This window comes from Nyctereutes procyonoides, unplaced genomic scaffold, assembly GCF_905146905.1.
Source record: "Nyctereutes procyonoides isolate TBG_1078 unplaced genomic scaffold, NYPRO_anot_genome, whole genome shotgun sequence".
NCBI lineage: Eukaryota > Metazoa > Chordata > Mammalia > Carnivora > Canidae > Nyctereutes > Nyctereutes procyonoides.
Window position 1 is genome coordinate 5,331,503 of NW_026575020.1, and position 26,649 is coordinate 5,358,151.

Below are 26,649 nucleotides of genomic sequence, written 5' to 3' on the forward strand. Positions count from 1 at the left end.
TAGCGGAGCCTCGCGACGAGAAGCGGGGTGCAGCCTGTGGGGGGCGGGGTGAACGTCCTGGCACGCTGCCATGGCAACAGGACGGCGGGGCGGAGCCCCCTGTAAGTGGCCCGGCGCGGTCTCAACGCAGCTTTCCCGAAACCGGGTGAGGCGCCCGCAGAGGAGTCCAAAACGGGACCGCGGGCGCCGCGAGATCTGGGCCCCAAACCACGAGACTGCCCGTGGCGCTACCCCCGCGCTGCGCGACAGAGTACCAAACGTCATCGTCGCGCGACGCCGACGCAGTAATAGGACGCCCTCCCGGAAGTGGGCTCTAGATCGGGCAGTAAAAGTGGCAGCCGGTGGCCTCCGAAATCCGGGGAGGTCGCAGCTGATCTCTTTCTCTACGTTTCCTCTCGATTCCGCCTGAGTCCTCCAGGTTCGCGGCGAGAGAGGAAACTTCGCCGCCGTCATGGGGGGCGGAGATCTGGTAAGTGAGCGAGGCCTGGGCGGGGGAGGACGGAGCCGGAGATTGACCGGGGGCTGAGGACGGAAATTGGAGGGTGTGGGAGTGGGTGACCACGGCTTTCGAGAGAAGGGAGCCGTAGCCTTGGAGAAGGAACCGGTCTCTGTGGCCATGGAGGGACCGGGCGGAGACTTGGGAAGGTGTGCGAAGCGTGTCGCCACCGGTGCCGGCTGATGTTTGTGTGTTTGTTGGAGGGGGGGCCCTTACGCCTGGAAATTCTGGGAAGGGCCAGGAGGGGGTGGTGGTGCTGGAACCATGCCTCGGAAAGGAGACAGATACCGAGTCGAGCAGGCTTTATTTTGTGCATCTTGGGACACTTCTCTCTTCCTCAGCTGGGGGTTGAGCCTTGTTTTGGGCTGTAGTGGGAGTGGGAGTGCTGCCCCATTCTCTAAGCCCTTGAGCCATTTCTATTTCAAACCTGAAGAACTCTTCTACATGTCCACTTTTCTGTCTCCACTTCTCCTTCAATGCTGCATTCTGATTTGTAGTGACAGTTTTCTTCTTAATTTATAGCACTTAGTGTAAGTCATGTGGCAATTTCTCTTGAACTGTATAGTTCATTTGTAGTGTGCTGAAGCCCTCCGTAGGGCAGAGGACCCACAGGAGCATGGTGCAAGATCGGAAAGATGCTAACCTGTTTAGTGTCCCTGGTTGAATCAGCAAATAGATCAAGTTAGCCACCTATCCAGTATCTATATTAGAGTTTGTCAGCGGTTGTTGATTAGAATGCTTTCCAAGGCTCCAAGATTCATGTAATGTAGTGCATTCTTCAGGTAACTGCATTAAGAGACAGGAAAGCTCTAAATCAGGTTTCTCAGCCTTGGCACTATTGACATTTTGGGTTGGATACTTCTTTGTTTTGCCTTGTGTGTGGTTGGGTGGGTGGTGGTCCTATGCATTGTAGGATGTTTAGTAGCATCCTTGGCCTCTAGCCTTTGGATGCCAGTAGCACTCTTCTCCTCTGATTGGGACAACCAAAATTGTCTCTGGACATTTACCCTAGGGGGCAAAATCACCCATATTGAAGGAGAGAGAGAAAGACCAGTAGGATAGGGCAGGGATGGGGTCGGGGTAGGGGACTGAGCAACCCGATGAAGGGAAAAGAAGGACAAGGCAGAAAAGAGAAAGGAAAGAAAAGAGCCGTCATTAACTGAATACCTTCTACATGCCAGGTACCTTGTGTAGGTTTTCTCATTAGGCCTCTTAACTGGTCTCCTGGTCCTCAATCTCTGCCCTCTCCAGTTCATTCTAAACACAATAGCTAGGGGACGCCTGGGTGGCTTAGCAGTTAGGCGCCTGCCCAGGTGTGATCCTGGAGTCCTGAGATGGAGTCCCACATCAGGCTCCCTGCATGGAGCCTGCTTCTCTCTCTGCCTGTGTCTCTGCCTCTCTCTCTCTCTGTGTCTCTCATGAATAAATAAATAAAATCTTAAAAAAAAAAACACAATAGCTAGTCATACCTGTCACCTGCATATTACTGTTTAGTGTTTCTTCTTGTCCACAGGAGAAAGCCCACACCTTTAACATGGTTTCAAAGGCCCTTATTCTTTTCCTTTCTTTTTTTTTTTAAGATTTTATTTATTTATTCATGGAAGACACAGAGATAGAGAGGCAGAGACACAGGCAGAGGGAGAAGCAGGCTCCATGCAGGGAGCCCGACGCGGGACTCGATGCCGGGTCTCCAGGATCATGCCCTGGGCTGCAGGCGACGCTGAACCGCTGAGCCACCCAGGCTGCCTTCTTTTCCTTTCTTAGTTGTCTTGGACCCTCCTCATCATTATCTTGCATGCTATCTTTAGCCACATGGAATCATTTGTGCTATGTTCTTTCTCCCCACTGAGCCTGCAGTTGTGTGTGCTGTTCCCTCTGGAAATCTACCCCTGCTCCTCCTTGCTTCCTGGATCACTAGGTTAAGTTGTAATTGTCATTAGAGGTCACTTCTTCCCCCCTTCCCTGGTTGGAAGCTGAAATAAAGCAGTGGCTTGTGGGGAGGAGGGGGAGGAGAAGCATTTTTGAGGTACTTCAGTGGTGCAGCGTGAAGGAGAGATCAGAACTAAGGGGAGATTCCCAGGAAGGAAGACTGAAAGAGGTACTTGGTGGGGTCATAAACTATGCAAGGTTAAGGCTGGTTAACTGGACTCCAGGAGAAGAAGATTGTGTTCATAAAAAAACGATTGTCCCCTGCTAAACACATTTGAGTTCTCTTGCCTTTCAGAGTTTACCTTCCCACCCCTCTGCTCATTTGTGAAGCTGATCCATAAGCATTTCAAGCTAAAAGTGTTCAAAGGAATCCAGAAAAGGCCTGTTCTATCCTGAAGCTTTACGTACTTGAACAAAACCCCCATACGTGCAAGAGATAATTGGGTGCCATTCTTGCCATTATGAAGGACATCTTGCCCTTAGATGTGTGCTTTGGCACAAATGGAATATGGGGAGGGGGGCCCACCCTCACCCCCTGCATTGTTTTCTCCCTCCTTTCATTCACAGAATCTGAAGAAGAGCTGGCACCCACAGACCCTCCGCAATGTGGAAAAGGTGTGGAAGGCTGAGCAGAAGCATGAGGCTGAGCGGAAGAAGATCGAGGAGCTACAGCGGGAGCTGCGGGAGGAGAGGGCCCGGGAAGAGATGCAGCGCTATGCTGAGGATGTCGGGGCTGTCAAGTGAGTAAGAAGCTGAGGCCGCAGCGGGGCAGTGGGTCTGTGGCTGTCCTGGTACATAGGGCACTATGAGGCTGGCCTGCCACTGCATCATCCACTTGCTATAGAACTGCTGGCTAAGAGCATGGGTTTTGGAGTCAGTCTGACCCAGGCTCTAAGGCTGGCTTTGTGTGTCCTAGCTTAACGGTGTAGCTGGGAGCTAGTTGGGGGGGGGGGCTCAGTTACCTCTAGAACTGGGGGAGTGAGAGTACCCAATTCCCAAGGTGTGGGGAGGATCAGATGAGATAATATGTAAAGAAAGGGCTTAGGGTAGGCCTAGCTCATGGTAGGTGATCGACAAATAAGCATGCCATGCCTCTCCACTGCTTCTCAGTGTGTGTCTCAGCCTCAGTCCTCCTTTTGTTTGTTTATGTACTGTAGACTCATTTTCAGTGGCAGTGAGGTCTCATGGAAGCAAGTGGGTAGCGTCTGTCAGTAAAAGTTGTGACTGTGGACAGTCCCACTCAGTTTCACCTGGCTTTAATTTCCTCGTATATAATATAGGATAGGAGTAGCAGATACTCGTTAATGTATCCATCTCATAAAATGAGGCAGGAGCAAATGTATTCTGAGAAAAAAAAAAGGCATAAAATGTACAGTGTATTCTTAAGTTCAGTGAAAACAGCCCATAGACTAAAATCGAGTAATCTGTACTGTCATTCTCCTGTTCATGTCCTTGTGAGCAAGTCCCTGGAGTGGTGTATGGCATACTCTCCCCATTGGATATCTAGGGCTTTTCCTTAATACTTCATGTCAAGAGGATCTGTGACTTGCAGTGTTGTGTGTCTGTGTCAAACTTCTACATGGAAATGCCATTATGGAACTTAGGCATGGTGACAGTCATATTCTTTCAGGATATTGGATTGGGAAGAAGGCCATTCTGACTCAAGTGTGAAACTTGGAAAGTTTTAAAATAACGTTTTAGAATTTTTAAGTAGAATAAAATTTATTTATGACCATAATACATCAAATGAGATAAAGGAATGAACTTTTATGGTTTTTTTATCCATAGACATACATTAAGTTATTTTACTTTATATAGTTTATGTAAATTATTTACTCTACAGTTTATAAAATGTGGGGTTTTTTTTTCTTTCTTTTTTTAAAGTAAACTCTGCTCCATCGTGGGACTCAAACTCACAACTCTAAGATCAGGAATTGCTTTCTCTAGCCAGGCACCTACATTATAATTTTGTGTAAATACATTTCACACATTCAGATTAATTCCTGAGCAGCTTATAAGGTGCACACACATGGTTCTATGGGAAACTTTAGATTTTGTGAACCCTTGATTTTAAAACAGATACCAATTTTAGATTCAGTACTCATTAGTCAGGAATTTGCTTTCCCACTAACCAAAGGTAAAAGATTATTTTGGAAAAAAAATTTTTTTTAAAGATTTTATTTTAATATAATCTCTACACCCAACATGGGGGTCAAACTCACAGACCCCAAGATCAAGAGTCACATGCTCTTCTGACCGAGCCAGCCAGGTACAAAGCACCCTTTGAAATTCTTATTCAGCAAAGCATTACACATCATATGCCTAATGTATCAGAAATTTGGGCTTTGCAGAATCTAGGTAATGAGGTGGGAGTATAGTTGAACAGCTCCAGAGCAGGGAGCTCAATGTTTATCCATTGCTGATCCTCATGCCTGCTTATCTGTTGTGAATAGGAGGAAGTTGATTGATTGATTGATTTCCCCCTCATATATCCTCCAACTTTATAAAACACAAATGTTAGCATGTATGTCCTTTTTTTTGGTCTTTACTTGCAAATGTATTTAATCATTTGCTTGTCTGTCTCATGGCTTTGTATAGCTGTTTGCACAGTGGCATGGTTTTTTTTTTTTATTTTTTTATTTTTATTTTTTTTTAATTTTATTTATTTATTTACGATAGTCATACAGAGAGAGAGAGAGGAGGGGGGGGGGCAGAGACACAGGCAGAGGGAGAAGCAGGCTCCATGCACCGGGAGCCCGACGTGGGATTTGATCCCGGGTCTCCAGGATCGCGCCCTGGGCCAAAGGCAGGCGCCAAACCGCTGCGCCACCCAGGGATCCCCCACAGTGGCATGGTTTTAATTTATCCTATAAAATGCCAGTAAGAACTTTTTACTATGTAGTGATTAACTTCCATGAGTCAAATAATCTTTCCTGTGTTTGTAATGCATCTCTCTGAACAATTAGAAACCTTAATCCACATATTATCCTGGATGTCCAAATCTTTCTTTTGCAATAGAGTGTTGCTATAGGGTTTACTGATAATGATAATGCTAGGAAATTATGTGTTCTATAAAGTGGTCTATACCAGTGTTTCTCAATCTTTTCACCTAGAGTGTTCTTGGAAGATTTTATTTTATTTTATTTTTTTAAAACAGGCTTTTTTTTTTAAGATTTTTTTTTTTTAAAGATTTTATTTATTTATCACGAGAGACACACACAGAGAGAGAGGCAGAGACACAGGCAGAGGGCAGCCTGGGTGGCTCAGCGGTTTAGCGCTGCCTTCAGCCTGGGGCCTGATCCTGGAGACCCAGGATCAAGTCCCACATCAGGCTCAAGTCCCACATCGGGCTCCCTGCATGGGGCCTGCTTCTCCCTCTGCCTGTGTCTCTGCCTCTCTCTCTCTGTGTCTCTCATGAATAAATAAAATGAGTAAAATCTTAAAAAAAAAAAAAAAAAAAAAAAGACACAGGCAGAGGGAGGAGCAGGCTCCATGCAGGGAGCCCAACTGGGACTCGATCCTGGGTCTCCAGGATCACGCCCTGGGCTGAAGGCGGCATTAGCTAAACCACTGAGCCACCTGGGTTGCCCTTTTTAAGATTTTATTTATTTATTCATGAGAGACACAGAGAGAGAGAGAGACAGAGAGAGAGAGAGAGAGAGAGGCAGAGACACAGGCAGAGGGAGAAGCAGGCTCCATGCAGGGAGCCTGATGTGGGCCTTGATCCCGGGGCTCCAGGATCACACCCTGGGCTGAAGGCAGGTGCCAAACCGCTAAGCCACCCAGATGTCCTTAATTGTTATATAATCTTAAGCAAAACTATATACACAAATGTTAAAGAAGCATATTCAAAAAGTGTTGAATTTGATGTTACAGTTGATGCTGTTTTGATGAAACTACTTTGCTGCTTTCAGTGTGAATGATATGTTGGCTGCTTTAACACATGCACTTGTGAATTCAGCATGCCTTTACTGTCTGTTGTGTAAGGGTTCCATTTTCCCACGACTTTTTTCTCTCAGAGCCAGTGGGCAGTATTCGTTTGGCAAATACTGGACATACTTGGCCCCTCTCTTTTGGCTTGAAAGTATAATTTACTTATTTGGTTATCTCTGATCTTTTCTCCTTATCTTCTCAAGTGTAGAATTAGTGCATGCTTGTGCACATGTGACCATACACACCAAAACACACTTCACACAACTGCATATGTGGTCTTTGAAATTGTTCTTGATAATGAGATGATCCAGAATCTATTGTTTCAGATTATCCTCAAAATGAAAGCATAATATAAAAGCTTTGTAAAGGAAGCTTAAGAAGCCCTGAGCAAATGATTGAGAGATACTCTTTCCACATAAATGGCTTAAGTGTGTGGAAACGATGTCTTCACTGAATGATGAGCCCCATGCCGACAAGCATCATTTCTTCTTGTGTGCCACATGGAGCCCAGTGTTTAGCCCTTGCTAGATGCCTGGAGAATGAGTCTTGCTCTGACCAGCTGGAGTCCTCTACCTTGTGTTCAGGTTGTATGTGCAGGTCTTCAAGAATCTACATTTCCTTTCATTGTATTTTTTTGTCTCGAACTAGGAAAAAAGAAGAAAAATTGGATTGGATGTATCAGGGTCCTGGTGGGATGGTAAACCGTGATGAGTACTTGCTGGGGCGTCCCATTGACAAGTATGTTTTTGAGAAGATGGAGGAGAAGGAGGCAGGCTGTTCTTCGGAAACAGGACTACTCCCCGGCTCTATTTTTGCCCCTTCCGGTGCTAATTCCCTTCTTGACATGGCCAGCAAAATCCGGGAGGACCCACTCTTCATCATCAGGTACTGATAACAGGGTGGGAAGGGTTGTTGTTGTTGTTGTTGTTTTTTCTTAGTTGGTTTCCTCTTGGCTTTTGTCTGCCCTGTAAAAGGATTTGTTTCCATTTGGGCTCCCTGATGTTGGGAAGGAGGATCCATCAAGTGTGTCTTATCTAGGCCATGTGATAGGACTATGGCAAGTGGACCAGACCAGACCAGATTATTCATTTACCTTTGACCCTTGAACAAAAATAGGAGTTAAAAGCAAGGTGAGAAAGGCTGGCAGCTTCTTGGAAATGTGAGGATATGTATAGAGTGGGATAGGTCAGTGAGCAGTCCTTCTGCCTCCCCCAACCCCTCTTTTTTTTTGTACAGCAGAACCTTTTAAAAAGAAACCTTAGAATCTTCCTTGAAACCCTAATATATACTATATCAAAGTAGAGTTGCATTTTGAGTGCCAACTCATGCTGTGTATACTAATTTTTTTGGTTTAATTTGTAGCATTTTATTTCAGGTATATAAAATTGAACATCGAAAACATTTGTCATTTATATTTCTAATTTTGACAACAATTTTAAGGCTATTTACATAATAAAGACATTGCATAGGCGTATATAAAGGTACTGTGTGTGTGTGTGTGTGTATATATATATATGCAAATATTTCTCCCTCTTTTGTCAGCTTCTTAATTACCTTAGTCATGGTAAGATAAAACATAACAAAATTTACAGTCTTAACCACTTTTAAGTGTACAGTTCTGTGTATATTCACCCTGTTATGCAACCATTAGCACCACCCATCTTTTTTTTTTTTTTTAAGATTATATTTATTTATTCATGAGAGATACACAGAGAGAGGCAGAGACATAGGCAGAGGGAGAAGCAGACTCCCTGCAGGAAGCCTGATGCAGGACTCAATCCTGGAACCCTGGGACTGTGCCCTGGGCTGAAGGCAGATGCTCAACTGCTGAGCCACCCAGGTGTCCCAGCACCACCCATCTTTGGGAGTTTTTCACCTTGCAAAACTGAAATTCTTTAACCATGAAACATGAAATCCATGTTTCCCCCTCCCCCAGCCCCGGGAGCCACCATTCCAGGTTCTGTGTTCATGAGTTTGACAACTCTAGGAACCTCATGTAAGTGAAATTACAGAATAATTATCCTTTTGTGGCTTATTTAACTCAGCAGAAGGTCTTCATGGTTCATATTGTAGCATGTATCAGAATTTCTTTCCTTTTTTTTTTTTTTCCTTTTTTTGTTTTTTAAAGACTTTATTTACTTATTTTAGAGAGAGAGTGCACACATGCAGGGACAGGGACAGAGAGGGAGAGAAAACCTCAAGCAGACTCCCTGCTGAGTGGGGAGCTGAGTGAGGGGCTCAGTACCACCACCCTGAGACTTGACCCAAGCCAAAATTGAGTGCAACGGATCGAGCCACCCAGGCACCCCTCCTTCCTTTTTAAGGCTAAATAATACTCCATTATATACATTTCTGTTTGTCTCTTCATCTGTCAATGGACATTTGGGTTATTTTCACCTTTTGGCTATTGCAAATAATGCTGCTCTAAACATTGATGTGTTTATATTATTTTATAAACTTTTTTTAAACCTAGTTATATATGGCAAGCATCTTTCTGTATCACTAACTGTGCTTTTAGAATATTTTTTGTGTGTGTCTATATTGTGTGAATATACCGTAATTTATATGCTTTCTTACTGGGTCCCTAACTTGTTTCCAAATTTTAATTGTTATAATATGGACAGCTTTGTAGGGACTCTCCTTGATTATATCCTTACAGTAACAAATTCTTATGGAAAAATTTATATGATTAAAGAGTATGCAGGCTGTGATAAGTGTTGTCCAGTTGTTTTCCATGAAGGCTGACCAGTTTACCCTTAGTAGCAATAAATGAGAGTAGGACTTTTTTATAATTTCCTCTTTTTTATTTTATTTTAGGAAGAAAGAGGAGGAGAAAAAAAGAGAAGTGTTGAATAATCCTGTAAAAATGAAGAAAATCAAAGAATTGGTAAGCAATGCATCAAGGAGGGTCTTGTAACTACTTTACGTGAGAACTTCTCTCCATTCCCTCTTATGAGAGGGAAAACAGAATGGCTTTTAAATTTTGACTTTAAGAGACCTTCTGGTGATTTTATGCAATCTTCCTTGTCAAGCTTAATTAAGCTTGATTTCCTCTTATGTTGTTTGGTTGGAAAAGCACCATATGATGTCATTTGTTTTAGAAAAGGAGTATGGGATGTGCCTGTGAAGTCCTGATCATACAGTGTGTTCAGGAGATCAGGTGTTATTAAGCCTCTAGGGCCCATTTATCATTCACGTGACAAGTCATGCGATTGTGGGTTTTTTTTTTTTTTTTTGCGATTGTGTTTTGGATTGTTGGTAAGGGAAATGTAAAATTGATCTTGCAGTCCCTGATTGCTTTCAGGGGAGTTGGCGTTCTTTTGACAGTTTGGAAATTCCTAGGCATTGGTTCTAGGGATGGTTTAAAATACCAGTTCCTAGCCCCAGCCACCAGAGATTCTGTTCAGTAGTCTAGGGGGTGTCTGTGTACTCCCGGGGTTAAGACTTGCCCCTCTTGTTGACAGGGAAGCTCTGATGGCATCTTGGACCCCTGTAGACCCAGAGGCACAGAGTCAGGTAGTTTGTGTATAAACCAGGCCCTTCTGAGGGACTGACAGGATCTCAGTGATCCTATGTGGCTGTGTTCTGGCTGTTTTCTAGTTGCAAATGAGCCTGGAAAAAAAGGAGAAGAAGAAAAAGAAGGAAAAGAAAAAGAAGCACAAGAAACATAAGCACAGAAGCTCAAGTAGTGATGGTTGCAGTAGCGAGGATGAGCGCGGTCGGGGGAGGTGAGTGTGTGGAGGCGGGCCTCCCTCATTGACTCATTGACTCATTCATTCTCCAGATAGTCATGGATGCCCCGCTCTATGCTGGGAACTGCCAGGCACTGGGGTTGCAATGGTGAGCACTCATATGCGGGCTCACCATGTCCACAAAACTTGCCATCTAACACTAGAGTTCTTTGGAGGTCTTGGCATGGCTCTGGACAGAGCTGACCATAGCCTTGCAGGTCTTGGTGCAGACATCCTAGATGTGACTTTCATCTCTGCTTGTGACTCCTCCAAAGTGGAAGTGGATTTTATGTAGGCCTTTTTTTTTTTTTTTAAAGTGCATTAATGGGCCCATCTGGGCCCATTCTGTGTGTCTTCTCTGTGGGAGCAGTGAGCATTGTCACTGCTGACTCACTCTCAGTCCCTGGAATAGCAGCATGAGGTGAGGAGGAGAACGTGTTCAGGCACTGAGGCTGAAAAGCTAGGCCCACGGGTTTTCACAGGAAAAACATGACTGTGCTGGTGCATCTTCCAGCAGAGAGAGTCCAAATAGAGAGCCACGCTCCTGAGTGATCATGGAAGTGGGAAAGATCACGTTTGAAGCAGGAAGCACATTTCAGCACAAGAGACTTACCCTGGACCTTTATGCGTTACCTTTTTCAATGACTGTCTTTTAATCCCTTAGATCTCAAAAGAAGTTGGCAGATTCTTCCTCTGTGTTGTCCAAAGCCTCTGGATATGGCTTACAGGTAAGGATGTGAGCTTCTCGGAGTGACTGTGGGCTATAGAACGTGTTAACTCAAGAGCGTTTTTGGACAGAGAGCATTTCTAGCAGCCAATCAGACATAAGGGAAGGGAAGTTTGGGCAGCCAGGGTGGGGGCTTCTGGGGAGCTGGCCTGTTCCTTATCCCGGAGTCTCTGACCGGGGCTGAGAGCCCTCTGAGCGCAGAGCCTAACCCAGCAGTGGGGCCTGTAGCCATTCTGTCTGGTCCTCTGCAGATAATTTACATGGAATGCAGGCATTTTAAGCTTCCAGATCGATGACTTTTGACAGATGGACATCCCTCTGGATTCCTTTTTTCCTTAGTAGGTTTAACCTTAGGCCTTGTTCTCCTTGCTCTGTCTCTTGGTCCTGCCCAGGCTGTGCTGAAGAGTCAACAGAGTACAGGTGGCTGGTGGCGTCCGTTCTCTTAGGGGATTCTGCAGAGAACTTGGCTGATAACTTTGAGTGGTTCTCTGTGGTAGCTGTGTGATAGGATCGGTACGCCTAGTTGGCTTCTTAACCTCAGTGCTTATTTCATTTCCTTGTATTGCTGCCTTTTGTCCTGAGCTGCAGATTTTCCTGTGAATACCTTTTCTTCTTTTCCTTGATGCTGCAGATCAGGGACCCCTGTCATAGCCAGGGAGTACAGAGTTCTTTAATGGCCAAGCAAAAGGGAATGCACGGGTTGAGGAATCATTCCAGGTCCAGAAGCTCCTCCCACTCACCCCCCAGACATGCCAACAGGAAGAGCACCAGGGAAGCAGGGTCCCGAGACCCAGGCAGAAGGTCACGGTCCCCGAGGCCAAGCAAACCGTGAGTGTGGGAATTCACTGGGAAATGGCCTGTAAATGCAGGGGCTGGTTACAGCAGATACTTGCTTTTACTGATGTCTGTTTGTTAATTTTTCCAAATGTCTTTGCTTTATTTCCTTTATATATTGTCCCCTCCCCACCTCAATGTAAAGCTCAGGCTCCTAGAACTACATATTTAGATATGTGGAATCTTTGGAGGGAGTTCAATATCAAATCTTATATATCTTTATGTGTTTGTTTTTCTTCCACTTCTGCCCTCTGTTCTCTTCAATCTGGATTATAATTCTAAGACTGTTAGCTTTTCTCCAGTTATTTGAGGGACATGATAAAAGCCCCTGTATTAAAAAGGCTTTTCTCCTCTCTGCCCTCTGTGTGTCTGTCACAGGCACAACTCTAAGGTAAACAGGAGAGAGAGAGGCCGAACTAAGAGCCCATCGCCCAGAAGAGAGGTCTACCAAAGGCGGCACGCTCCCGGATACACCAGGTGAGTCAGGAGCCCCAGAGGTGAACTGCAGATTCTGCAGGCTTAAGTCCAGGAGTGGCTCAAACCGGGGCAAGTGGAAAATCTACCTCACCTTTCCTTGCCAAACCAGCTTTTTTTTTTTTTTTTAATTTATATATTTGACAGAGAGAGAGAACACAAGCAGGGAGAGCAGCAGGCAGAAGGAATGGGAGAAGCAGGCTCCCCACTGAGCAGGGAGCCCAATACGAGGCTTGATCCCAGGACCCCATGACCTGAGCCAAAGGCATACGCTTAACCGACTGAGTCACCCAGGTGCCCCTAAAATAGCTGTTTATCTTTAACAGCTATAAAGATAAAGCTTCTCTTTTGTAGTAAGATGCTCAATTTATTTTATTTTATTTTATTTTTATTTTTTTAATATATATATTTTTTAATTTTTATTTATTTATGATAGTCACACAGAGAGAGAGAGAGAGAGAGAGGCAGAGACACAGGCAGAGGGAGAAGCAGGCTCCATGCACCCGGAGCCTGACGTGGGATTCGATCCCGGGTCTCCAGGATCGCGCCCTGGGCCAAAGGCAGGCGCTAAACCGCTGTGCCACCCAGGGATCCCCTATTTTATTTTTTAAGATGCTCAATTTAAAGAGATTTTTGAGGTACCTGAGTGGCTCAGTTCGTTAAGCATCTGACTCTTAAGTTTGGCTCAGGTCTCACAGTTACGAGATTGAGCCCCACCTAGGGCTCCATGCTCAGTGTGGAGTCTGCTTGAGATTTTCTCTCTCTCTCCCTTTGCTCCTCTCCCCGCTCGTATATCTCTTACTCTCTCTCAAAATAAATAAATGAAATTCAAAACAAAACAAAACAGGGACGACTGGGTGGCTCAGTGGTTGAGCATCAGCCTTTGGCTCAGGGCATGATCCTGGGGACCTGGAATTGAGTCCCACATCGGTCTCCCTGCATGGAGCCTGCTTCTCCCTCTGCCTCTGTCTCTGCCTCTCTCTGTCTCTCATAAATAAATAAATAAAATGTTTGGATCCCTGGGTGGCTCATCGTTTAGCGCCTGCCTTTGGCTCAGGGTGTGATCCTGGAGTCCCGGGATTGAATCCCACATCAGGCTTCCTGCATGGAGCCTGCCTCTCCCTCTGCCTGTGTCTCTGTCTCTGTCTCTCTCTCTCTTTCTCTCTCTCTCTCTCTGTCTCTCATGAATAAAAAAGAAAACAAAACAAAATAAAAACCACTTTAAATAAATAAAAAATGTTTTTTAAAAATTTGGAAAAAAAAAACAATTTTTATGGGATGACTTTTTCTTTTTTCTTTTTAAGATTTATTTATTTAGAGAGACACAGAAAGAGGCAGAGACAGAGGCAGAGGGAGAAGCCGGCTCCATGCAGGGAGCCCGATATGGGACTTGATCCTGGAACTCCGGGATCACGCCCTGAGCCAAAGGCAGACGCTCAACCACTGAGCCACCAAGGCATCCCAAGACTATTTTTTCTTGTAAAATTTTTTGAGGGTCTTGTGGGATTCCCATTTAATTAAATATTTTTCATTGCTTTCGAAATTTCAAAATTTCTTATAGGCAACATAGCACTTTTATAATTTTTTAAAAAGATTTTACTTATTTTAGAGAGAGATGTATTTTAGAAAGATTTACTTATTTTAGAGAAAGAGTGAGGGAAGGGTCATAGGGAGAGCATATCAAGCAGACTCCCCACTGAGCTCTGAGTGCAGAGCCCCTGAAGCTGACTGATCCCTTGACCCTGAGGTTGTGATCTGAGTCAAAACCAAGAATCAGGCACTTAATGGACTGAGCCACCCAGGCACCCCCTCCCTAATTTCCAAGAGCTCTTTTACATTCTGATTGTTCCATTTTAAAAATCTTTCTCTTTTCATCAATGTAATATCTTTCATTATCTCTGAGTGAGATTTTTAATTATAAACTTTAAAAAATTAAAAAAAAACATTTATTTATTCATGAGAGACACACACAGAGAGAGAGAGAGGCAGAGGCACAGGCAGAGGGAGAAGCAGGCTCCATGCAGGGAGCCTGATGTGGGACTCAGTTCCGGGTCTCCAGGATCCCGCCCTGGCGGAAGGCAGCGCTAAACCGCTGAGCCACCAGGGTTGCCCCCCAAAAAAATTTTCTATAGAAGGAAAAAACCCTCTGCTTGCCTGACTGATGGCTCTAACTGGCTGCTGACATCTTGGGAGGCATTATTTTCACCCCTGGTGGCCCTGCCAGCTTTCTTTACTGTGCCTGATGCACCTGCAACTTCTGAGTTCTTGTCTGGCTTAGTTCTTCAGAAACTACCAAAACGGTCTCTTTTGGATGGTCTCCTGTTGATGTTTGGAAGAACAATCACTGGCTTCCCCAACTTGGGCATGAGGACTTGGGGTGTCTTAATTGCTTCTCATACAGACTTTATTTATTTATTTATTTTTTTCATACAGACTTTAAATCATTCCCTTTGTTTATAGCTTTACCACCATCCTCCACTTGGTGCCTGCAGTCTCTGAGCCTTCCCTGGATTTTGCTTCTGATTAGTGTCTGGCACTTCACAGGATTGAGTTTTCTTTAGTCTGTGAAAACTAGTTACGACTCCTTCATCCACTTCCATCTTCCAACAGTTTTTAAATTTTTTTTTAAATTATTTATTTATGATAGTCATACAGAGAGAGAGAGAGAGGCAGAGACAAGGCAGAGACACAGGCAGAGGGAGAAGCAGGCTCCATGCACCGGGAGCCCGACGTGGGACTCGATCTCGGGTCTCCAGGATCACGCCCTGGGCCAAAGGCTGCGCCACCCAGGGATCCCACCAGTTTTTAGACATCTCTTACCCAATGTCCTCTCCTCTCCCATTCTCTTTGTGGTTTTGTATATTTTATTTAGTGGGAGTTTTGAAGTGGATCATTGTCATTTCACTATAGACAACTAAATGTCAAGTTTTAGTGTTTTAAGTTTCTGTCTCAAAATTGGGCTCCACTCCCTTATGAGACTCCACCAATTATTTTTCCTCTTTTTTTAAAAAAATATTTTATTTATTTGAGAGGGAGTGAGAGCATGAGCAGTGGGGGGTGGGGTTGGGGGTTGCAGAGGGAGAGAGAGAAGCAGGCTCCCCACTGAGCAGGGCCATGGGCCAGGATCCTGGGACTGAGCCAAAGGCAGACGTTTAACTGAGCCACCCAGGTGCCCCAATTATTTTCCTCTTAAAGGGTGATATTTTACATGGGTATATCACACCCATTTGAGAAACAATGGATTTGGATTTCTAACCTTGTCAAATGGTGATTGAACTGGTTCGTTACCTCCTCTTCTTGCTCTGACTTCATTTGCAGTGAGTGCCAGGAAAGAAGACCTACCTATTACTCTCTGAGGTTAACTTGAATTGACCTGAATTCTTCAGACATCTGGCTTCTAGCTTATTCCTAAAGTGGTATACTCCTGGGCTATGTCCATGAATTTCCAAGCATTTCCAGCGAGGGGATGGTAGAGGTCCACAGTCACATGGCTAACTTAGTCCTGTGTTCTTCAATAAGTCAGTGAACAAACAATTGGAATATTTTGAATTTAATGTTTAGAATAATCACTCCAGAGATTATTGAGAGTATGAAATTCTTCACTACAAGTGTTTGGAATTTGGATGAAACCACCTGCCCAAGATATTAGGAATGAAGGAACCTCATGCCGAGTGTGGCTCTGGGTTGGGCATTTCCATAGAAAGAGCTGGGTGAATGGAGAACCTGGGTCCTACCTGATTTCTGTTCTCCCTATAATGTTTATTTTTTTGCTGGGAGAGAAGCAGACCTGATATGATGGTTTTTGTGTTCAACAGAAAGCTCTCATCAGAGGAACTAGAGCGGAAACGTCAAGAGATGATGGAAAATGCCAAGTGGCGGGAGGAAGAGAGGCTGAACATCCTCAAGAGGCATGCTAAGGATGATGAATGGGAGCAGAGGTTGGAGAAGCTGGACTCCCGGGATGGGAAGTTTATTCAGTGAGTGCATCTTCTTGCTGCCTAACAGCTTTCATGGCTGTGGACCCAAGGAGGCAGCTAGGCAGCTGATCCATTCATTGTGTCCTGGTGTTTCTGTGTCTGTGCAGTGAGAACGGGGACATCAGCCTCCAAGCTAACCTTTGTTATTACTCCCAGCATCTAGCCAGACATTGGGATATTTCTCATTTGAAGGGAGGAGCAGTGAAGTGTTATTTTCATTGAATCTCCTTGATTTTTATTTAAATAAGAACTCATGGCTCCTCCGGAGGCCTTTTTCCAATGAGGCTTTACTTTCCAAAACAGATAACTTTTCCCTGATGGATATTGCTTTAAAAATTGAGTTCCCGGGACGCCTGGGTAGCTCAGCGGTTGAGCTTGTATGCCTTTGGCCCAGGGTGTGATCCTGGAGTCCCGGGATTAAAAAAAAAAAGTAAAAAAAAAAAAAAGTAAAATTGAGTTCCAGATGGGAATCCACTCAAAAATTACCTACATGGGTTTAAAAGAGCTTGGGTTTCTATTTTTTTTTTTAATTTTTTAAATTTATTTATGATAGTTACACAGAGAGAAAGAGAGAGAGAGAGGCAGAGACACAGGCAGAGGGAGAAGCAGGCTCCATGCACTGGGAGCCCGATGTGGGATTCGATCCCGGGTCTCCAGAATCGCGCCCTGGGGCAAAGGCAGGCGCCAAACCGCTGCACCACCCAGGGATCCCGAGCTTGGGTTTCTAGATCTGTTTTCTGGCAACCTGTTTCTTCTAATTCTGCCAGAGAGTTGACCAGTTGACAAGTATTTGTTACTCCTATTATTCTCCTATCTTCTCTTCCTAGCCGCATGAAGCTGGAGAGCGCATCTACTTCCTCTCTGGAAGATCGGGTGAAACGGAACATCTACTCTCTACAGAGAACCTCAATAGCTCTGGAGAAGAACTTTATGAAAAGATGAAAATTATTCCCTCTCCTGCTGGTTTTCCTGAATTTTCCAGGGAGGCTGCTGATCCCTTAAAAATTCTCTTTATAAGAGTTCAAGTGACTTCTTCCATAGTTGGCAAACCACCACTGTTCAAAGTGACTCTCCTCCAGTGATTCCTGAAACAGCTTCCTTCCTTTGAGAACCAGTGTGACTCGCTTTATGGGACCCTCAGTAACTTTTGCTGAGTGCCAAGTAGGTTTTAACAGGTGGGCAACTGTGTGCCTCGGTGTAGACCGTACCTTTCAGAAGCCTCTCTCTGGAGTTGGCCAGATAGATTGTGCTTAGTGGGGTAAATGGACATCTACTTGATTTAGTAGATAATGTATATCAGCTTAGGGCAGAGACAAGGGGGGTGACAAATAATCTGGACAAGGAAACAATACAAAAAGGACTAAATGAGCTGTTGAACTATTTGGACTATCTTTTGAACTGTAAAAGTGTAGTGTGTATGTGTATATAAATGTATGATTTTTACATGCTTTTTAAAAAGTTAGCTTCGTGAGAACATCTTGTTTGGTAAGTGACTTTACCTATATCATGGAACCATATTGTATCTTGTTACTGAGTAATTACAGTAAGGCAGATCAACTATTTTTCCCCTCTGGGTCTGGCTAGTTTAGGAGAAGCTTGGGTTTGTAGATAGGATCCAGGGTATCTATCCTTTTAACCCTGCTTACAGTCTCCCATGTGGGCAGTGCAGTGGTGAAGTCAAATGGTTTAGGAGTCAGGACCAGATTACTTGTGTGCTCCCACCCTGGCTCTTAAAATGGAAGCGGTTTATTTCATGGCTTCCTTTTTATCATGTAACAATCTTATTCTAATTCTAGATTTTTAGGAGTTTGCTACTATTTTTTTAGTCAGGTATAAAAAACAAACCAAAACAAAAACAAAGACCTAAAACTTGTGGGACCAGTCTCCTAATTTTACGCCTTTCCCTTTTGTTTTACCAGAAGCCTCATTTGACCCATGAACTCCTAGGCCTTCTTGACCCACACATTAGCCGGGTTAGTTCCTTGTTCTGCTAATCCCTAATTCTGCTTAAAACGAATTTGGATTTATATTTTTGCGCACTCAGGATGCCAGGCACTGTAATACTTAAAACCCAGTCTTTCCCCAGAGAGAAAGAAAAGTAACATACACTTGTTATTCATTTAATCACCTCATCCTGCTTCTCTATGCTAATTATGTCTTTTATTTTATTACTTGGTAATAAAGGCTACGTTTATTTTTGTAAGTGTTTAAAGAGCAACCATGCGCTGAGTACCGAATTTACAAACAATTCCTGTGCAGAACAATACTGACCCCGTAATTTGTGTGGCATGTATGGAGATCCTTCGTCCGAGAGGAATTATGTAACAAAGCGTGGGCAGTTTACTCAAAAGATGTCATGAAGTGAACCAGAGAATAAGACGATTACGATGCTCTGCTGTAGAATAGGTGTCTGAAGGTGCCGCCGGTCTCTGAACTCGACGCTTTGGAGGGAGGGGGCCGAGCGGCCGGTGGGTGGGTGCGGGACCCATTCATAAATCCCAGGGCTCCCGGCCCGCGGCTGTCATTGGCCCCGGGGGGAAAGGGGCGTGACCTGCGGCTGGAGTGCGCGCCAGGTCCTGGGGAGTGGGAAGATCCACGCACGGGTGGAGCGAGGGGGCGTTCCTTGGCTCTCCCGGCTGGACTTTTCCCCCTGCTGTGTTCCGCCTCTCTCCCCCGGGGTGGGATGGTACGTCCCACCCTCCTCGCATTCCCGTCCCTCCTCCCCTACGGAGCTGTGGCGCCGCCGCCATCTTGGCACGTCAGGTTGAGGGAAAGAGCCAAGCCTGGGCTTTGGCGGGGGGGAGGGGGAACCCGGACAGGGGGACTCTCCCGCGATAGACAGCGACCCTAGCCCCAGCCCTTCTCCCCTCCCCGTTGCGGTGCGGGGCTCTGAGGCGTCTCCAGGCCAGCCCGGTTCCTGTCAGGCCCGGGGAGGAGGGCCGGGCCGGGCGGGGCGGCCGCTGCCTCCCCGGGGCGGGCGCTACCACTCGGGCGGGGAGAAGCGAGCCTAGTGACGGCGGGGCGGTGGCGGCAGCGCCCGGGGGCGGGGCGGGGCGGGGCGTGGGGGCGGGGCGCGGGGCGGACGAAACCACTGGGGCGGGGTGGGGAGGTAACGGGACGGGCGCGACCATGGCGCGGTGAGGGAGCGGGGGTGGGGATCGGTCCCGGGGAGGCCTGGGGCCGCTGGCTCGTGCGCCGTCTCGGCCGCCCCCCCTTTCGCCGCCGCCGCCGCCGCCGCCGCCGCCCCGGGCATGTCGTCCAACTGCACCAGCACCACGGCGGTGGCGGTGGCGCCGCTCAGCGCCAGCAAGACCAAGACCAAGAAGAAGCATTTCGTGTGCCAGAAAGTGAAGCTATTCCGGGCCAGCGAGCCGATCCTCAGCGTCCTGATGTGGGGGGTGAACCACACGGTAACCAGCTCCCCCGCGCGCGCCCCTCGGAGCGCGGCCCCGCGCGCTCCCACGCCCCCCGCAGGCCCGGCCGTCGCCCCGCGGGCCCTGACGGGGACGCCCGCAGCCCCTCGCCCAGCCGCTTGCACGCCCACCGCGCCCTTGCACACCGTCCCGGCCGGGTGTGCACTCCCCGCGCGCCACGCGAGGCCTGGTGTCTCCGACGGTGGTATGCCGTCGCCCCCTCCCTTCCTTCCAGCCCCTCCAGCTTCCTGCGTCTGGCTTGCTCGCTACGGGCAGCCCCTGGAGCGCAGGGGGAAGGCCTGGGTGCGGCGGAGCCGCTTTCATCCCCTCACCCTGTGTGTTGCATGTGTTTTACCCCCTTGTTCTTTAACTGGCGGCCAGCTCACTGTCCAGTTGACAGGGCAAGTGGCATCGGCCTGCCTGAATGTTCCTCCGTTTCTGGTTATTTGGATGGTGCGGCTGCTTAAAGTTTCCCATCCTCCAGACCTCACCCCTGACTGTAGAAATCCTCCCTGGGTTTCCTTTTTTTCTTCTTGAACGAGGTGTATCAACTGGAGAAGCACAGGCTTCCTTGAACCACCGACTCTCTACCGGGGTCTTCCTAGGTTAGGGAGAAGAGAGAATGTAACCATTTGAGAGAAGGTGAGGCCTGATTATAAGGAAGACTATCCGCAGTAGAAATAATGTGGCTTCCTGCATTCCCCTGTCGTGTTCATGTCAAAGACGTTGACTTCTCTTTTATTGAGCTTTCTGTTGTATGGTCATGAAAGCTGTGGTAACGGGCAGAAGTTAGGATGAGAGGGTGATCTCTGGACCCTTAGGGTGCTTGAGAATGTCCCATTAGGAAGTTGGAACCCAGCATTAGCGCTTGAGCTGGAGGACTTTGTGCCCTGTTTGTTGAGGGTCTTTTTTCTTTTCCAACCACTCGCTCCTTGCCTTCTGACCATTTGCACTGTGCGTCCCAACGCCAGGAATGAGCAGAGGAAATAAAAGGACCTGAAACACCCAACTTCACCAACTACAGGTTTGGAATGAGGAAGATGGAGCTAATAGCTTGGGTTTCCTGTTAATTTCAGTTCTTTAGGCACCCTGACTTTTCAGAGCACTTGAAATTGCCCACAAGATCAAATGCTGACAGAGGGACCTGAGGCCAGCGAGACTTTTTGCTTTGCTTTGGTAGAGGAGCCTTTGGCTGGAGGCGGATGAACCTTAGTCTGAGCCAGAGTTTTAGATCTTTGCATCTAATACAGAAAAGTGCATATGTATGGGGGTGAGGTCGCTATTGGTGTTTTGGTCTCGGGCAGGTTACTGTTTTCAGTAACCTCACTCTGGTGAGAGTCCTGGCCAGAGTAGGGAGTAGTACTGGTTTAATGTCCAGACCCCTGGAAGCTGTTTTGGGCCAGTAGTCCAGCAGACTTTGTTTCTCCTGCTTTCTGCTGCTTCAGGGGTCATCTGACAACATTGCAAGGGAAACTGGGTCATCAAAATGTGGACCTTGTGTCCCTGCCTGAAAGTCAATCCTTGATTTTGTTCTACAGCCTGTTTCTCACTAGAAAGCATCCTGTCTGTATAAGAACTGGTGGAGGCTCTTAACAGCTCCTACATTGGAATAGTACACCTACCTACCTTGGGTCCCTTATTTTATACACGAAGAAATGGAGACCCCAGGTGGAGAATTAGCTCACCCATGGCCACAGCAAAAGATGCAGCTCATTGTCCGGCACCACGGACTGTTATTCAGCAGTAGTGCTTGAATAGTAGGTCTCACTTTCTGTGCCTTCTGGTCCTTATTCTGTTCCTCAGCCCAGTGCCGGGATAGGTGGGGATTATGGTCTTGTTAGGGAACTCAAAATGTACGCTCAGGTGTGTGTGCCTGTGCATGCCAGCTCATGGGAGTGTGTGTGATGTTGGGTGTTCTGATACGCAAGCAGTGAGTCTGCCTAGATGGGGGCCTCTGAATGGTAGATGGATAGGCATCTGTGAGTCTTACTTTCTTGGACTAGGCAGTCACCCTCTTTCTTTGCCAACTTGAAGGAAAGTTGGAGGACTAGCTGGAAAGGCATTGACTTTAAGCAAGACCCAAGGTTCTGAGCGTAATGAGTGGGCGCCTCAGGGGAAAGGCACTGGCGCAGCTCCCTGGACAGGGCAAGTTGTGCAGGCCACCTGGTCCCTAGCATTTAGTGTTTCATCTGGACCTGAGGTAAGGTCTAGAACTCTAGGATTTCCATCTGGGAAATGGAGGCATCTCCCCAGAAGAAGAGTGGTATAAAATCTTGTGGTTCTCCAGGGGGTCAAGACCACATAGTTGTGGATTGCTAGCCTTTCTGAGAGGTTACCTTCCTTCAGAAGCCCACTTTTGCCACTTTTTGCAATCTGAGGTTTCAGATGTCACATTTCTTTGATTCTTTAGTTCCTCCCCCTTTTAGGTATTTAGGGCATGATAGTCTATGGCTGATGGTGGATGAGATATGAAGGATGGATATATATCTTTATCGAAAGCAAAAGTCACTCTTTCCTGATGTGGTTGATTTACTTCCAGGTGGAAAAAGAGAGGTTTTTGAGCTTGGTGTTGTCACAGGAGCTCCTCTCTTGGACAAGAGTTGCAGCCCATGGACTTTGTGGAGAGAGAGTATAGGAAACAGGATCTAGGGTGCCTGGCTGGCTTAGTCAGTGGAGCACACGGCTCTTGGTCGCAAGTTTTTGCCCCATGTTCGGTGTAGAGTTTACTTAAATAAAACTTAAAAAAAGAAGAAGAAGAAGAAGAAGACTTTAGCTCTGTCAGGGAAGAACTAGTAAAGAGAGAACACTAGTGTTTTAGTGGATGAAATACAGTGTAGAGGCTCTGGAATTAGAGAAGAGATTTCCCTGGAGAGGGGCATGGAGACCAGAGGGGCATGGAGACCAGAGGGGCATGGAGACCTGCAAGAGGAGGCAGACCTGGCTTGATAACCTGCTGGTTTTAGAAACCAGGTATGCATGAAACGTCACTCAGGTGGTCACAAGGAATAGGAGCAATTGGTGGTAACTGTATTCAACTATATTGGAACCTGCTAGACTGTTCTTCAAAGTGACTGCATCATTGTACATTTCCACTAGCGGAGTGTGTGTGTGTGGGTCCAGGTTCTCATCCTTGCACTTCTCTGCACATCCGCAACACTTGTAATCGTCTTTTTTATTATAGCCACATTGATGGGTGCGAAGCGTTACCTCATTGTAATTATGATTTATATTTCCTTGATAACTAATGGTGTTGAGTATCTTTTCATGTGCTTATTGGCCATTTGTATATTTTCCTCAGAGAAACGTCTGTTAAGATCCTTTGTCCATTTTTTTTTTAAGATTTTATTTATTTCTTCATGGAGACACACAGAGAGAGGCAGAGACACAGGCAGAGGGAGAAGCAGACCCCATGCAGGGACCCCAATGTGGGACTGGATCCCGGGTCTCCAGGATCAGGCCCTGGGCTAAAGGCGGCGCTAAACCACTGAGCCACCCAGGCTGCCCTCCTTTGTCCATTTTTAAAAAACATTTTTGCCCAGTTTTAAATTGGGTTATCTTTTCATTGTTGAGTTATTAATAGGGCTTTTTGTTTGTTTGTTTTTATAGAACTCCAGCACTAGTTGGGGTGGGGGGAGGCAGTGAAGGGCAGAGGGAGCAGGAAATTCTGAGCAGGGAGCCAGATGTGGGGCTTGATCCTAGGACCCTGAGATCATGAGAAAGCAGAAGCTTAACTGACTGAGCCACCCAGGTGCCCCTGGAGTTATACGAGTTCTTTGTATAGTTTAGGTACAAGTCCCTTATTAGATATATGATTTGCAAGTATCTTCTCCTGTTCTTTGGATTATCTTTTATACTTTCTTTTTTTTTTCTTTTATACTTTCTTGATGGTACCTTTTGAAGCTCAGGTTTTTTAATTTTGATAAAGTCCATTTATGTATTTTCTTTGCTTGCACTTTTGGTGCATATCTAAGAAGGCTTTCCCTCACCCAAGGTCATGAAAATTTACTCCAGTATTCTAAGAAAAACTCTCATAGTTTTAGCTCTTACATTTAGGTCTGTAATCCATTTTTAAAAAAGATTTTTATTTATTTATTCATGAGAGATACAGAGAGAGAGACAGAGACACAGGCAGAGTCAGAGAAGCAGGCTCCTCACAAGGAGCCTGATGTGTGACTCGATCCTGGATCCTGGGATCAGGCCCTGAGCTGAAGGCTGACGCTCAACCGCTGAGCCACTCAGGCGTCTCAGTCTCTGTAATCCATTTTGAATTAATTTCTGTTTGTGGTGTAAGGAACAGATTCATTCTTAAGTCTCCATTCTCTCCCACACTCCACCCCCATTCTGTCCATGCATTTTCTTTGCTTAATGCAGACCTAGAACTTCTTTTACCTGCCTTTTTCTCTTGCTCTGCTACTTTGAAAATCTTTGGTAAATATTCCTGCTCTGGTGAGACCTTTGGACAAATTTGCCCTTCACCAGACCTTTCCACCTCATGGAGAACAGGAAGAGAAGAAAAACCAGGGTGTGAAAAAGGAGGAATAAACCTAGGAGTGAATTTGTTGGCACCTGTGGCTCTGTTCTTGCCCACTTCCCTCTCTAGCTTGAGGTGTTGCCTGGACTTCCTTGGTCTTAGGGTTTTTCAGTATATCATATTTTCTGATGGTGGCAGGTGAACATGATTGTCTGCTGTAGCCAGCTTATTGCTGAGCCACCCACAAAATCGCAGGACAAGTCAGGAAACCTGCGTGCCCTGCCCACACCTCCTGGGTAACAATTCCTATGAAGGTCACATAGGGAAGTAGAGGCTTCTGGACTCAGAAGTTCAACAGACTGGAACTAGTGACTGAATTTTCATCTCAGTAGGATCAGTGTAGAGTGAATTCTCTGCTCCTGAATTTCTTACTCAACTCGTTTAGCCTCCTTATTATTTATGCTGATGGCTCCTGGAGTTAATCATGTGGATAATCCAAAAACCACCTACATGTTGTGAGATACAGCAGATTTACCATCCTAATATGTTGTACTTAGCATGATACTTGAATGAATATGCATACCAAAGTGTGCTTATGCTGAAGGTGAGAGGGGTCAGCCAGGATTATGCTAGATAATAGAGGACAGACACATCTTCCTGAAACATTCAAGAAGTCATGACCTTTCATGCTTCAGAACTTTTAGTTACTTTCCTTTGTCTACCACATAAAGTTTACTCTTCTCTCTCTGCTATTTAAGATTCTTTATAGGGACGCCTGGGTGGCTCAGCGGTTGAGTGGCTGCCTTTGGCTCAGGGTGTGATCCTGGAGTCCCGGGATGGAGTCCTGGGATGGAGTCCTGCATCATCCCTGCATGGAGCCTGCTTCTTCCTCTGCCTGTGTCTCTGCCTCTCTCTCTTTCTCTTTCTGTGTCTCTCATGAATAAACAAACACATCTTTAAAAACAAGATCTTTACATCATAGACTCATTACATCTGGTCATAGACTCCATAGCCAACTTTAACCTTCATTCCCACCCTCCAGACCGAGTCTTTGGTATGGTCACAACAGCTTTGCTGTCTCTTTTCTCTTTATTCTGGAGTTAGCCATACTTCAGTCCCCTTTTTCTCGCCATCCATCCCCCTAGCCAGCATGTATTGTGCAGCTACTCTGTGCCAGTTGTTGTGCATAAACATGGATACCATATTTTCTTCCTTCTAGGGCCTCATAGCCTTGTGGAAGAATCAAACATGTAAGCAAACAGTTGCCCAAAATGAATGTGCCATTTGCGATATAAAGATGCACAGAGGAGTGAGCATCTAATTCAACCTGGGGAAGACAGGGTAGCTCTCATAGAGGAAGTGTCATTTAGCCAGATCTTGGATGATTCTATTAGCTTTATCCTTTCTTCTCTTCCTGCTGCCATAGTCTATCACCTGAACTACTAAAGTGGCCCTATAAATGGCCTTACTGCTTATTTTTACCTTTTCCAATCCCTGCTTGATTTTGATTCCAGGATACCTTTCTGTATCACCCGTTTTATCATGTGAATTCCCAGACTTGAACCCAAGAATACTTCCCATTTCCTGCATAGTCAAGTCTAGGTTTTTATAGTGGACAAATCTAAGTTTAAATCCAAGTTCTGCCCCTTACTAATAGCTTTGGAGCTTCATTTTACTTTTCTGTAAGATGAGCAGAAACACTTTCCTTGCAGATTATTAAGAGAGAAGCAAGGAATGGGGAACACTGCCTCAGTCAAGTTAGCTATCCAGAAGAAGGCTCACACAGCACTGTATACAGAGCCAAGGTGTGGGTACCAGACAGACCTGGGAGCAAATCCTGATTCTGCACATCCTGTCTCTGTGACCTTGAGGAAGGTTTCTTGAACCTCTTTTGCAAAATCAGATTAATAACAATTAGTGTGGCAATTAAGTATTAGAAATAATAGCAGGGATCCCTGGGTGGCGCAGCAGTTTAGCGCCTGCCTTTGGCCCAGGGCGCGATCCTGGAGACCCGGGATCGAATCCCACATCCGGCTCCCGGTGCATGGGGCCTGCTTCTCCCTCTGCCTGTGTCTCTGCCTCTCTCTCTCTCTCTCTCTCTCTCTCTCTCTGTGACTATCATAAATAAAATAAAATAAAATAAAATAAAATAAAATAAAATAAAATAAAATAAAATAAAATAAAATAAAAATAAAAAATAAATAAATAAAATAGCACAGGGCAGCCCAGGTGGCTCAGCAGTTTAGCGCCGCCTTCAGCCCAGGGCGTGATCCTGGAGTCCCGGGATCGAGTCCCATATCAGGCTTCCTGCGTGGAGCCTGCTTCTCCCTCTGCCTGTGTCTCTGCCCCCCCCCCCCGTGTCTCTCATGAATAAATAAATAAATTATTTAAAAAAAATAGCAATAGGGGATAGAAAAAAATAGAAATGGGTGGCTCAGCGGTTTGGCGCCTGCCGTTGGCCCAGGGCGCGATCCTGGAGTCCCGGGATCGAGTCCCACATCGGGCTCCCGGCATGGAGCCTGCTTCTCCCTCCTCCTGTGTCTCTGCCTCTTTCTCTCTCTCTCCCTGTGTCTATCATAAATAAAAATAAATAAATAAATCTTTAAAAAAATAGAAATAATAGCACAATATGTGATATCTATGTGATGCCTATGATATATAATA

At 45.9% G+C, this 26,649-nt stretch overlaps 2 protein-coding genes across 2 annotated transcripts in view; both read left to right on the forward strand.

Moving 5' to 3' along the window:
* Window positions 1-200: 200 nt before the first annotated feature.
* On the forward strand, window positions 201-18,300 carry CWC25 (CWC25 spliceosome associated protein homolog). Its single transcript, XM_055336268.1, has 10 exons — window positions 201-469; window positions 2,993-3,165; window positions 7,007-7,243; window positions 9,176-9,245; window positions 9,959-10,086; window positions 10,754-10,817; window positions 11,448-11,644; window positions 12,029-12,127; window positions 15,940-16,101; window positions 16,929-18,300. Exons 1-10 carry the CDS (start codon window positions 452-454, stop codon window positions 17,041-17,043), a joined length of 1,263 nt encoding a protein of 420 aa, XP_055192243.1. The 5' UTR covers window positions 201-451; the 3' UTR covers window positions 17,044-18,300.
* A 929-nt stretch (window positions 18,301-19,229) lies between these two features.
* The window catches only part of PIP4K2B (phosphatidylinositol-5-phosphate 4-kinase type 2 beta), a 28,472-nt gene continuing 21,052 nt past the window's right edge, over window positions 19,230-26,649 (forward strand). The window contains exon 1 of the mRNA XM_055326251.1: window positions 19,230-19,511. Coding sequence (XP_055182226.1) covers window positions 19,353-19,511 — 159 coding nt within the window. The 5' untranslated portion in view covers window positions 19,230-19,352. The remainder of the gene's footprint in view (window positions 19,512-26,649) is intronic.

Excerpts from the sequence above, each read along its gene's own strand:
- CWC25 (XM_055336268.1), top strand. Across the intron at positions 9,246-9,958 it reads TGAAGAAAATCAAAGAATTG|TTGCAAATGAGCCTGGAAAA; the intron begins GTAAGCAATGCA and ends GCTGTTTTCTAG. Across the intron at positions 16,102-16,928 it reads CGGGATGGGAAGTTTATTCA|CCGCATGAAGCTGGAGAGCG; the intron begins GTGAGTGCATCT and ends TTCTCTTCCTAG.